This window comes from Linderina pennispora (genome assembly GCF_002104995.1).
Source record: "Linderina pennispora strain ATCC 12442 chromosome Unknown DL89scaffold_133, whole genome shotgun sequence".
NCBI lineage: Eukaryota > Fungi > Kickxellomycota > Kickxellomycetes > Kickxellales > Kickxellaceae > Linderina > Linderina pennispora.
Genome location: NW_024468381.1, coordinates 4,986 through 18,885, shown reverse-complemented (window position 1 = coordinate 18,885; position 13,900 = coordinate 4,986). Strand labels below are relative to the sequence as shown.

Sequence of the window (13,900 nt, the reverse complement as noted above, 5' to 3'; positions counted from 1 at the left end):
TTTAGAAAGGAAAAGCCATGAAGATTAGGGAGGAGCATGTTGGGACTTTAACAAATACACAAGTCTGCCATCTCCCAATGGTCAAGGAGTATGCTGGGGCAAGGTATAGGTGCCATGGGAGCTAGTGGCTGTTCCCATACAGCATTTCTAGACAATACAAATTTCTTCAGCGTATGCGGGATCCTTCGCACGAGCAACATGGGCAAGTTCATTCTTCGATTGGTATAGTAGGAGTGCTCCTTAAGCCGCTGCCTACTCCACAGGTACTGCCACTTTATCTTTGGCGAATTAGGACCCCAGAGCGGCGAGTTTCAATGTGTACAGACATGACCCTACCTGTATGTGTGGCTGGTACTTGTTTCATGGCCCTGAACAAGTATGTCGTGTGATCCAACGCCATAAACTTTTGTTAACAACCGGAGTTCTCACCAATGCATCTCTTCTCATACTATATCACATTGCTTGGTACGCAGAGCTGAGACAGACACATGGAAAAGGAAAGAATGGACTGGTTTTTCCAAGGGCAAAGCCCAAAGACTGCGACCCTATATGTGGCCAGGGGTGACCGCCAGACAAGCTATTCTTGGGACCTTCACAACAACCACCTGTCAACTCATTTCAATAATGGATTACTTCAAAAGCAACGTCCAGTCGAACATCTACAAACTTAGCAAATACGATAGTTTGCTGTCTCTAGTCAACCTTCGCCACGTGTACTTTTATGGCAACAGCGACTATTCAGATGACTTCATGCCTTCTACCTTACTCGAACAAGGGTTCTACCGGGCGCTCACCCGCTACCCGGTTCTTGCCGGCCACCTTCAGCAAACCGACGAGGGTCAAATGGTGATTGCTGTGGATAAAGACAATCTCAACATGCCCATCTACCACGAGTTCCAGTCAGACATACACTTCCAGTGACATCAGCAAAGCTGACTTCAGCCCCAGCGCATGGCCACATGTTAAAGACATGTGTGGCAAGTATACGTGCCCAGACAGAGACGCGGGGGACGATCAAGCTTGGCAGTTTCTATGTTGCTCGTCTGAAGCAGAACAGTGGTGTGATTTTCTTTGCCAACTTTTGCCACTCGACTGGTGATGGCACGAGCTGCTTCGAGTTCTTCAACCGATGGGCTGCCGAAACTCAGGCGCTGGTTACAGATTGCCCAGCCGAAGAGGTCGTCTACTGCTTTGATCGTGAGGTTATTACCAGTGAGCTACCTAGCGAACGCACCCCACTTGATGAGGGAACCCGTATGGCGTATAGCCGGCGCTCAGCTTTAGGGGACTGGATTGCATGGCTTTCGCCCAACATGCGTGGGAGAGCAATGGCCTACTTGGATAGTCGCTCTCCAGCGCGAGGGCACCTGTTTCGTATTTCCCGCAGCAAGTTCGACGAGCTACGCAGCAAAGTACTTGAGTGCATGCCACCGGGCGCACGCATGTCCAGCAACGACCTTCTTAACGCTGTATTTTACAAAGTCCATGGACAAGCTAGACTCGATGCTGAGAAGAAGCAGTCTGGCTGGCTATCGTGGCTGACAGGTCGCAGGGAGGAATCTAGCGGAGAACACCGTCTTTCGTTCACGTGCGATCTTCGTCATCGCCTCGGAATATCGCATTTGAACTATATCGGCAACCCCCTATACAATGCTGTTGTCTCAATCCCAATTGAACATGCCCAGTCGCCGATCACACCCCATGCGCTTGCAGATGTTGCTACTCAGGTACGAGGATCTATCGCAAAACTTACACCGTCATTTATCGGCAGCTACATTGAAACCATCGAGACCAGCGGCTTCAATATTGGAACATTCATGACAAAACTCCATGCGGTTCAAACTGATTACATACGTGACTAACGCAGAGCATGCGAGAATGTATCATGCAGACTTTGGCTATGGCCGTGCAGTCATTCTCAACAATGAACCCGGATGTCGCAAGTCTGAATTTCCACTGTCGTGCCCTCGCCTCCGTCAACCAGGGACTTTTTCGTCAATATTATGGAAGGACCCTTCTGTAATGAACTGCATCTTGACTAACAAGTTCTGGACTGAGTTTGCCACACAGATGTATTGAGCTTTTAGTATTCAGTATTAACAATAGCTAAAAAAAATCGGACCTCCCTAGCAGTGCTACCAGAGATAAAAATAACTGTATTTTACCATATTTTATTATTTCGATGACTATATATTTATGAAGTTGTGTATTTGATATATGCTATTGCATATTTTCAGAGTCTGTGATTCTCTAGGTTTCTACAATTTTCCTTTCCTCACCGGATCCATGTGCTATTACAACCACGGCTCCGATCCTCCACTTTCTCTTCTTATTCGTAGCCTTTCTTCTTTTTTCTGGCTGCTTTCTGCCCGCTCTTTATTCAATACAACAATTCTCTGGGCTGGCTCAGTCCAAACTACTCGTTTAAAACTCATGACCTTCCCAACACATGCAAAGTCTATATAAGCCATCTAAAACCATACAACCCACTCACAAAAAACCTGTATATTTTACCAACAACCAAATTAGATAAAGCCACTTTGATTAAAAGTGATATGAATGAGTGGTGGCATCATACGATGCACGGGCTAACGGATTTAGATACACTTCGTCCTCCTGCTCAGAGGTGAATGGTGGTGCAGTCTTCACGCTAATAAGATTGCGAGCCCCAATTAGCGCTTCCTGGAAATATCTGTTCGCCTTAATTTTCCGTTTTCTACCTTGCCTTGATAGCCTTCCAAGTCATCAGCTGACAGTGTTGCCAGAATGTAGTCTGGGTTAAGAACCAAAATGATGCCACCCGGCTTGACCTAAGCCAAACGACGAAAGTAAGGCTGCCTTCAGATTGGGTACTGTAGTGGGGCAAGATGGAAACACAAGATGGCCGTATTTCCTGAGCTCTGGTATCAATATTATCCGCGTTTCTGTTCCCAGGAATGATTCCAGAAACTGATTGCCTGCAGAGCTCCATTAAGCATCCAGGCTTGCTGCTGGAGCCTTTGGGTGCCCTGTGAGCCATTTTTGGCTTACGACTGGTGCAGGATAGCCAGGTGTACGTCCCGAATGTGCCAGTAACTTGTTAATAACACTTGCTTCGTTGATATCGTTCAGCCTTGTTGAAGTACCGTGGAAAGAGAGCATGCCGATATCATCAGCAGTTAGACCCCATGTCGCCAGCGCACCGCGAACAGGCGATATGTCAGAACAGCCTTTCCAGAATTCGATATTCCAGACGTCTGTGGCCGCCATCCGTCGACCGGTGTGCATCACCAATTGATTGGGCAAACCTGATTGCCGGGACTCGCGCCACCACAATTCAGTTTTTGGCGTTTATGGCGCATTGCCCTATCGATATGCATATGTTTCCTGCTGAAGACCTCTTTTCCGATAATTGAAGTCCAGCATATCTGAACACGGTTGGGAATGGACTTCACGGGCTGTAGACAGGATGCCTCTGCCAGGGGCCCCAATATTGTGTCCCTGTTTATCGGTGGCCGTCTCCGTCAGAGCGACAACTCCATAGATTGGCGCACCTATCTCTATCGCTGCTGAGGCCGACATGACAACAAATATGCCTGATCCGTAGCTCTCCATGTACCCAGACCGAGTATCGGTGAATGGCTACTCATTTCCTCTGGTGCTCTACCCTTGGCAAGTTCCTCAACTGTATTAGCAGTTGCCTGTAATTGTGCAAACTCATAGGCTGTATCCTGCGTGTAATCCTTCAACCGCCCCCAGCAAGCATAACCTTAGCTTTCCCGCTCTGGATGGTCTCGATTGCTACGTCTAGTGCCACCAGTGCAGTTGCGCCATGCGGCTGATGTAGGTTTTAATGGTCCTGCAGATGACAGCAGTAGCATGTTTATCCATGCATCTGGACTATTTAACTAGTGATTCGATCAGTACCCCAGAATGTACATCCCTTTTCGACCCACCTGTTTACGACGATATCCCGAAGGCTTCGGACGCCGCCAGTTGATGAAACCGATCGTATGCCCAACTTCAGGAGACATGGAAGTACTGGTAGAGTTCATAGGGGTCAGTGATTCCAGATGAAACCAGCGCCTCCATTGCAGAAACTAGCGCATAGCATGTAGTCCTATCCACACTGTCGATTATATCCTGTGGAATGCCATATCGGGCAGGGTCCCAGCCAGTTGGAATTTGGGTAGCTGTGTAGCGGTCAAATCGAAGGGCTTTTGGAACAAGCAGTGTTGCACCTTTTAAGAACCTGACAGACCATGTTCCGTTGGAATTCTCCCATGTTTCAACTCTGTCGCCATTTCCATGTTTAAAAATGTGCTGCCTCGTCTTCAGTTGCCTCGAATGGTTCAAGATCATGGCTGATTTGCAGCTCACGCATAAACGATTTCTTGTGTGGGTCATAGCCATCATGCAGCTCCGGTTCAATGAACCGCACGCCTACATGCTGGAGAATGTAAGGCTCATACGCCTTCTTGACATCCATGTCCCTCACCGGCTCATCCGTCTTTGCGTCGACCCATCCAATATAACGGTCCATTGTCAGTGGGTGTTGCCCGTCAAAGTGCTTGATTAGACCCATGATCCACGCCAGCTTCAATGCACCCCTCCATGGGAAAGCTCGCCAAATGCTTCCATTTCCCAGCGCATCCGAGCATTTCCAAACGGACCAACTTCGCCAAACCCAGTTATGACAGCGACTTTATCAAGATTTTATCATTCCCTGGAGATAATGTAGTGGCTTGAGCTGGTCAAACGAGCGAGTCCGGTGGGAAGGAAATACGATGGGTTGCAAGGGGTGAGGTTGTGTCAAACTCCCCTGAACAGACTAGACCGGGATTGATGCTGAACCACATTGTCGCTAATATTGCTTAAATGGACCTCTCTGTTGACTGCGACCAGTTGGGAATGTGCTAGATGCAAGCCAAATATCCTTGTACTGAATTCATAGTACGGAATATCTGATCCAGTAAAATTAGCCCATACAGGCGATAGTTGTGCTTGCTCCACCGTGTCTGGACTCAGCAGCCCAATAAGATTGAACGCCATTTCCTCGCGGGAAAAGGGTACGCACTCCTGTATGCTTCCACTCCTTCAAAGATGACAGAGTGATTCATTCGTCATCCTTGTGTTCCGAACAAAACCAATATCCGCGCCAGTGAGCGAGATATATTCGGACCATGGACTCTGAGTGCCCAGCGGTTGTAAAGTGATTGCAGCGCCATCTTTGCCTCACCATACAGCCCGCTATTGCCTATTGTACCTTTGTTCGGGGAATTAGGCAAAACGATCAGTGTTGGGTGAGCGGGTGTACTTATGAGCCTCCTTGGCAATCTTGATAGCACCAATCATTCGGTAAACATTGGTGAGCAATATGCGGAATGACAGTTCTGAGCGCGAATCAATGTTCGTCAAGTCACCACCACGTTCAGCAAAAGCAGCAAATGGAAAGACGTAGCTCAGATCCCACCCCAGACCACCTGTACCATAGAATGTACTCGATCAGCATGTTGACATCCTGCTCAGATCCTTGGTTGAATGGAACGACAACTAGTTCTGCTCCACGCGCACCAAAACTGTCTGTACAGGCCTTCAAAGTATCTAATCGTAGTCAGACCATAGCTTGACGTTGTTGCGACGACCCTAGCGCCTCCTGTCAGTAGCCCTTCAACAATACTTGACCCTATTGACCCAGGCCCACAACCAGTGACCAGTGCAGCCTTTCCTTCGAATGTCAGACCGTTCTCCACAATCTCATTCAGGGAATCAAAGTATTGTCGAGTAAGGCCAGCGCTATACGCCCATGAACCATTATCATGCCTTTCAGATATATATAGAAGGTGTGGATTCATGGATGTACGCTGCTGTGCATCGTTCACATAATCTTTGAATGTCCGCATATGCTCTCGTCTTTCTTCAGAATATACCACATCGCCTTTGCTGGTTACCACTGTGCATGGGCGGAGGGGCAGAGATATCTCCCTATACACTGGTGCATTGTTACTCGAATCGATGCAAACTTGGCGCAGATCCTCTAAAACACGCGTCGCTTGTTTTGTAGCAAGACTGTTGTGGTTAGCGAGAACGGCCAGGTATCCATCGACTAGTGTCAAAAGGTCGGGGCAAGAGCGGTTGGAAATCATCTGCAACCTTTTCCTGACACCACATCGCTGGAGTCAAAATGAATCCTTGACCAATATGTCTTCAACCAACTGCATCACATCCTGGCGCACCCAATTCCAGTATGAGTTGTAGTGCCGTGTCTTTTTCTGGTCAAACTTTTGTTTCGTACCGTTGATGAGATTCACCTCCTAGTTCTAGCTGCAAATCACTCAGCTCCTTTGCGTAGGCGGTGACTTTCTGTTTTAACGTGTCCAGCAGGTCATCTGAACATTGCGTATCTGTCCCAGTGAACTCTCTCAAAGGCTTGGATCTGCCGAGTCGCTAGCATGTTCAATTTCTCTTGAGACAAGCTGAACACGTCACTGTTGACAACTGGAGTGTTGGACTGTGACAGTGCGGGATTCGTAGTTGGACCTGCCAGTATGTGTGGTGAAGCTAATTTCCTTCCTTTTTAGCATACAGCTGAGCAATATTCGCTAAGCCATTTGCCTGGCATCCTGCTCACTGGTCAGGCGCTCAGACGGCTCCATTGTAAGCGCCAGCAGGAGAAGACCTTCTTGGCGCTGCCGTCCAAGCCCATACATGTCGTTCAAATAGTTATATGCCGAAGTTAAAGAGAAACCTCGAGGCATCTTGGAACTAAAGACCTTGGCAATCATATTCTGCGTATGCCTTCCAAGCTTCCCGTCATGTGGACCAAGACGCCCAACAAGTTCAGCAATCGTCATGTCCTCTGCAGTACTTGGTATCTGCCGACCGAACTCCTTTTGCAAGTCGGATGCAATCATGTTCAGAATTGTTGACTTGCCTGCCGTTATGACCTTGATGGGCTGGTTGGCAGGAATTGAAATTGACAGCCGTTTCAGTTTCTGGCCAATTATTGCGCGAACAATATCGGCCTGGTCAACTGGTTTCTCAGATATTACTTGTTGGCTTACGATTTGAGAACTGCTTTCCTGCTTGGATATAGTTCTCTACCACTTGTTCATGATCCAGTGACACATCCCTCTCTTCATCGATTCCATTGCCAATGTCGTAGGTTCACTCTGGACTTCATCAGCCGTAGCCACGCTCGACACATCGTTGACTTCTGGCGGTAAAAAGTACACAGCTTTCCTATCATCGGAAACGTGGAGGAGCTCGATTGATGAGCGACGATTTGTGGAGCCAGACATTGACTGCCTCATCATCTTGCCCAGTACCGGAGCGGGCCCGATCTCGGCCACTCTTCGAATGTCGCCGCTGTTGAGAAGTGACTGCTGGGTTGCTATCCACTGTACTGGGAATGCGAGCTGGTATGCAAGCAACTCAACCAGCAGCATACAAGCAAGGTTATCCATTGCAACTGAATCAGTCGAGATGCTATCATCGAGCGCTTCCAATCTTGCTGGCTAGAACAGGAGATTGGCAAATACTGTGAACTAGCGAAATGTACCTCTTCGTTACCTCAAATGGCACGCCTGTTATATTTGGAATATACTTTCCAGCAAGCCTAGTGGCATCGACAGAAGTAGGGGAAATCGCCTTTAGCAGGATGTTCCTGAACACATCGACACTGCTCAGAAGATGTTTGGAGTGGGATGGGACATCAACTCCCGTTATAACAATGGTTGCTGCGCCATTAACAAGCTCGGCACCCCGATCCTTACAGGCAAGGCAGGCGCTGGATACCAAACTGGACAAATCACTCTCGTTCGAACATTCGGACCTGAATGCCTCATCATGACAGAGCTTATTTAGAACGTCAGTAAGAGCTACCAGCGCAGTCTTATGCCCTGTCACAATATATTGCTGGCATTGTATGTTGTGGTTATTGATTTCGAGCAGCTGCCTGCATTGCTTCTGGATTCGCTCGACAAGGCTAGTCAATATGTCAAGGGAAAACCATTCACCGACTTTTGATGTATTGACAGCCATCATGGCATACTGGGATCGTCCATTGTCATCGCGGTCAACCGATGTGTGTAGGATGAGTCCACGGAAAAATGCGAGCTCAACTGCAGCCTCAACAGACACAATTTTTCCAATAGCTGCTAGCGAGCAAAGTTCACCAAGTGAATGGCCAGCAAATGCTGTTGCAGGCTGGATTAACCCGCAGGATTCCATGTCTGCCACATACGCAAGCGCCAGTACCAGTTGAATAGGCTGCGCGAAAAGCGATGAATCCAGCAGCCCACTGGCTGAGTAGTAGGTGAATCTTGTAGCCTTAGGAGTAATCCTCGCAAATAGCTGGGATGACGCCCCTTGAGTCTCGCTAGACAGGTTGAGATAATTGCCAAGTACTCTCTTCCCGGCGGCCCCTCCAAAGTGAACATGGAACTTTTTTGGATTACTGCGCAAGATGTCAAGCAGCGATATTCCATACTTGTCAAACATGTGCTTTTCTGCTCGGTCCCAGACATCGCGGGCAGCAGGAGAATTTGCGTACAAATCCATACCCATATCCACAAACTGGGCACCCTGCCCGGTGAACAGATATGCAGTCTTGGGCTGCTCAACCTTTGCTGTGAAGGTCATAACAGCAGCGTGGTGCTGATTGACAGTCCTGCCCTCAAAGAGCATGAGCCCATCTTTCATTCCCACATGGCTCAACTCTACATCTAGTGCATCACCCAGGAACACCATTCCGACAAACTCTGTTTTGAACGAACGGAATCTTGCCGGATCCCCGCCTGCGGCATATCTTTCGACAACTGCCCGTGTTGCGGCAGAAACCCACATCCCGTGAACAATTGGTCTTGACAGCCCAACATAGCTCGCAATCGGTGAAGATAAATGTATCGGGTTGTAATCTCCAGATACACGCGCATACTCTCCGCAGACAGATGGGGCGCGGAACTGTGCTGTAGCCCCAGGCATCGGCAAAACCTTATGTCCTCCATTGTCAAAGGTACTGCCCGACCGCTGATCAACCGAACTCTTAGCGAGGTATGCGGCAACAGCATTTCCATTTACATCAGCAGCCTGATAGTCAACATTTGCAATGTGGACACGCTTATCCCCATCCAAAACAGCAAACACAGGACCAGCCATTGACACAGATGCGTAGTATCCGTCAGATCTAAACCTGCATCTGGTGTCCAGCACGAACTCAACTGTTGACCCTGCAGTGAGCTTTGCTGGCGAATTCTCCAGGTAGACAAACCAGTCTTTAGTTTCAAGCACTGCAACGTCAGCTACAGAGTTCAAAACAACAAGTGATGCTGATTTGCTCTCCTTACTGAAAGCAAGTGGCGGAAGGATTTTGTGTCCTCTGAACAGGAGGACAGTCGCCATCTGAGCTATCAACGTCCGTTGTCTGAAAAACCTTAGGCTGATGGTCAGCACCTTTCCCACATCGGAATTCATAGCAGACACCAACTCAGCTTCTGAGGTAATAGAGTCGCCAACACGTAGCAGTGAACCACTGTCGATGTAGTCCATACTGTTCTCCAGGTGAACCATGTCTAACAACCCTGAGCTCAGCTGTTGGTTATCTAGCACCGCCATAAGCCCTTGCCATCCGATTAGAAAGACCATGTCCATTGGGGCATATCCGTAGTGGCTTGTATCTGAAATGTAGCATCTCTGCTTATTTTGAACATTTCTACAATACTGACGGATGTGATCGTAGGTAATACCAAATGGCTGGCATCGGATTACTGGTGACTCAATGTCTGAGTCAACAGACATGTCTCCAAGAGTAGGATGAGGTGGGTTGTCGTGGCCAAAATAAAACTCGTGGATACGTCCATCACGGCCATCCATCACTTCTGTGATTGGCATCGCAGGGCGTGTCGGGCAGTACAGAAATTTGAGAACCAGTTCACGGTTTTTCGCCATTAGCTGGCAGAATAACTCTGACCGTGATGTTGCTGGGCGCAGCATACTCGATTACGATATTCAAGTCCCCTTGGCTGTCGAATACCTCGAGTTTCTGTGGGATTCCATCTGACTCTGAGATCGACACCGGACTGGTTTGACATGGGACGCATGATCCTCCTGACGCTGTTAGCGACAAACCTGGTCCCCTGCACTATAGCTGGTGAAGTCAGTAGTGCGCGTAGCCAGCTCTTCTTTGGCCCTGCCAGCAACTCTAGCCATGGGTCAGTGTCTGGGAGGGATCCGTTGTCAGATGGAAGGGTATATAGGTGACCTGTGCCCATGATGCCTCTGGATATAACCGACTGTAAAGTGGTATGTTTGGGCTCAGCACCAATATATTCCGTTGTTGGTATCGTAGCTGGACTGTTCTTGCATTGACTACGAACCATGGCATGATACACGTCATCCAGAATATCCCTCACAGGTGCGTTGGCAGCAGACGAGTATCCGGCTGAAACTGGCCCATAGGGAACCAGCTGACGCTGGACATCATGACTAGTGATATAGCCACTATTAGCCGACAAGGAAACAGCACTCTGCAGCATCCACGTCTCTAGATTGCCATCGAGAACAGGAACGAATGGAACTGGATATTGGTCAGAACGAGAGCAGAGTATGAGGAAGTACGCAGCATCATCTGCAGATACTATCTGTGTACCAAGCTCAGGATAGGTTTGCAGTAAGAGACTGGATAGGAGACTGCAGGTCATCCATTAGCTCGTAGTAGCTGGAGAAGATGCATTCTCGTTCATGACTGCAGAAGCGATTTTCAGTCCGACTTATAAAATCACCGACAATTTTGCAGTAGGAATCATCCAGCCAGCACGACCTATCGTCGACATACATGAGCTCGATCATTCTATGGATGATCTCCAGGTAGGTCATATCCTGCAGTTCAGCAACCGAGCCGTCTGCCTTTTTGGCCGAACCAGGGCTTGATGTAGTCTGAGTTCAGCCGCTGGACTATGGAGTCTCCCTTCTGCTGGAGAAGCCCAGTCTGCTTGTCAGCTGCCAGTGAGAATATAGAGCCCTGTAGGTCCTTGAGGAATAGAGCTGCACGCGTCGCAATAACGTGCATTGGCTTGCCATTTTCGCCAGTGATTGATGTGACACCACCAGCAACACCGCTGTACGTATCCATCCACTCGTTTGGGCCAACACCAGCTGTACCAGCGATGAGCTGCTTGGTAGCATCTGAAAGATCAGACTCTTTTGCGACCATGACACAAGAGCCAATCGCAACTCCGTCAAATGGCATCGGTGGCCGCCCGAATGGCACACTCCAGCTACCAGACATGTACTGCATCGCAGTGTCCGCATCGCCAATACCGGATCCAGCGACAAGGACAATGTTCCTGTGGAATCGGAGCAGGCTGTAGGTCTCGAGAATTAGCTGGTAAAAGTCGTCCCACGAATGGTAGCCGCCGTTATGGCCACCCATCCACTGAAGAATGACAGGAAACGTGCGATCCATCTTCGAAATGGCGATCGTAGCACGAATGTCGGCCAGAGTTGCAGCCTTGAGAGTGATATGACGAAGACCAGCGTCACGTATACCGGCAATAATGTCGGTCGCTGCCGCAGCTGATGGGATAGAGCCAGAAATACTCAGTCCAACGATCGGCTGGCCTGCTTGGCACATGCGCAGAATCTCTGGGAACAAGGTTGCCCATTGCTCCTGGCTTGAATAATCGCAGCAAAGGGTAATGCCCTGGCCAGGTTCAATGAGCTGGACTAGGTCGGCCACTTGTCTCTGCAGTTGGCCAGCACTTGTAATCCTAGTGGTGGAGAGCTCGGCATGATAGCCGGCGTTGATTGCAGCCGCAACCAGCTGAACACTAGTGGTGCTCGGTTCAACAGCAGACACCATCACTGGTGGGCACCCTAAGGCGTGGAACATCGGCGAGTTGATGTGAACCTGCGCAGTGCTCTTGACTCGGACAAGCCTGGGGCTGAATGCTCTCTTCCAATCCATAGACTGGATCACCAAGCGAATGTTGCGCTGGAAAAGGTCAGCCTTGGAACCCAGAAGTCGGTGTTTGTGGGGGATGAGCGAGCTGCAGCTAATGATGTTGACGCCGCCACCATCAACGATACCGCGTGCCAGTCGAGCAAAGACGCTGAACCCACCAGGGCTTAAATCAACAATGTGTGTTGCACCCGCTCCCTTGACTGTTGCTGGCCAGTCGACGCGCAGAATGCAAACTTTGTCGATGACCATACGAGTGGTATCTAGGTCTGCACCGGTACCAGTTTGCGACTTGTAAACCCACCCTCTCTCAGTGACGAATGCGTAAATCCAGTCAGCAGTATCTTGCAAGAGGGGGCAGTGGGTCACGATGCTTGAGTTCACATAGCTCATGTCCACAACTGGCTTGTGCACAGAAAATGGGGTATTTGACTGGTCGGCACCGGGTTCCCCACAATGCTGGTGGAGGAACTGGACAAACTGCATGACAACCTTCAGACGGCCAGTGACAACAAAACTGTCAAAGCTGTTGATGAGAGCGAGAAAGACGTGGTCAATCGGCAAGAGGCAGCACGAGTTAAAGTGAGCAATCAGTTTCTCAAGCACCGGAAGAGGAACACCACGGATAGATACCATCGGCGACGGCTTGCTACCCCCATCGTCACTGTTGCTAGCATCTCTCACATCGATTGTATCGAGTGGGACATCGAGCTGGATCCTGGAACCACCCGCAATAAGAATTCCCAAGACAATCCTTGAATTGTCGTAGAATGACTTTTCATCAGTCAACGTCGGTAGCATCGCCGCAAGGACAACACCTTGGCTATGGCCAATTGCACCTACGTAATATAAGGGGGAAATTAGTACTCTGTATGACTTTTACGATGCACACCGGATGTAGAGAGTCAATATGCCACCTACCTTTGAATGACTGAGAAAGTTCGCCAGGACTAAGCCCAAGTGTCTTGTACAAGACCATCAGGTGCATGAGCTGGATTAGAGCCAGAATAGGCGCTGCAACTGGTGCGAGCGAGAGATACTCCATGTCAGGGCGGGATTCAGACCGATAGAGCCAGTCTAGAAGATCCACCGGATACTCGTAGACATCGGCAAAGACATCCTCCTTTGAAGTATCAAGAAGGAATGCAGCCATCTCCATGACGTAGCCAGCAAGAAGCGGACGATAGACGTCAAGAAGCCAGGTAGCTTCATCCAGGTAATTGTCCATTCCACCCTGACCGCCAAACATGGCAGTCAGCTTCACTTTGCCATTGGCAAAGAGTGCAGGGCGAGGAACATCCGGCAGCATCTTACGGGATTCAAGCACGTCCCAGACCGAGTAGTACCCCTTGAGGACAGACTGTGCTTGCTTGGTGGTGAGGTTGAGCTGCTGGACAACAGCGTGGATGTTGTCAATCGAGCAGTACTTCTGGTGAAGGTGCTGGAAGGCAGAAACAGCAACATCAGCGTTCTCAGTTGCAGCAAAGTTGACAAAGCGTGCAACAGTCTCGATTTCGGTGGGGGAATCCTTGAATGGAAAGCGAGCGGCAAGGGCTTCTGCTTGGGCAGAAAGGCTGCCAGAGACGTTAATTACGGTCCCAACGATGGTAATAGGGTAGTGAGCCATTGGAGGCTAGTAGTCAACTATAGGTGAAAGTGCTGTTTAAAATGTTGTCAAGAGGGAGAATAAAATTCTGTATGTGTTGCTCTTGAGTATCTTGACAACAGCGGATTGATATAGGAATGGACCTGTGCACGTAGAGCCAATCTTTACGCAAGCGGATAAGGCAAGGAGTGTTTGCACTGTGCATGGGAAGACACCATGGACAAATATCTTCATACACGAAAGTTCACATACAATTGGCACGGCTCACCCTCAACCCGTACAGCACTTTCCCATCAGCTCCCTACACTATTTAGATATGGACATCAAAATGAGCTGAGCCCCCAGCACCAGATATT

General features: G+C 49.2%; 2 protein-coding genes across 2 annotated transcripts; both read right to left on the bottom strand.

Moving 5' to 3' along the window:
• Window positions 1–3,798: 3,798 nt before the first annotated feature.
• Window positions 3,799–4,593, bottom strand: DL89DRAFT_57516 (uncharacterized protein). Its single transcript, XM_040891826.1, has one exon. The coding sequence runs from the start codon at window positions 4,393–4,395 to the stop codon at window positions 4,003–4,005; it is 393 nt and encodes a 130-aa protein (XP_040739140.1). The 5' UTR covers window positions 4,396–4,593; the 3' UTR covers window positions 3,799–4,002.
• A 666-nt stretch (window positions 4,594–5,259) lies between these two features.
• On the bottom strand, window positions 5,260–13,595 carry DL89DRAFT_288676 (uncharacterized protein; the record flags this gene model as incomplete). The annotated part of the gene is made up of 10 exons (XM_040889924.1): window positions 12,860–13,595; window positions 10,899–12,777; window positions 10,013–10,668; window positions 7,552–9,959; window positions 7,084–7,496; window positions 6,611–7,038; window positions 6,398–6,552; window positions 6,275–6,342; window positions 5,554–6,138; window positions 5,260–5,479 (listed from the first exon to the last, which is right to left on the bottom strand). Exons 1-10 carry the CDS (start codon window positions 13,563–13,565, stop codon window positions 5,260–5,262), a joined length of 7,518 nt encoding a protein of 2,505 aa, XP_040739139.1. The 5' UTR covers window positions 13,566–13,595.
• Between the last annotated feature and the right edge of the window lie 305 nt (window positions 13,596–13,900).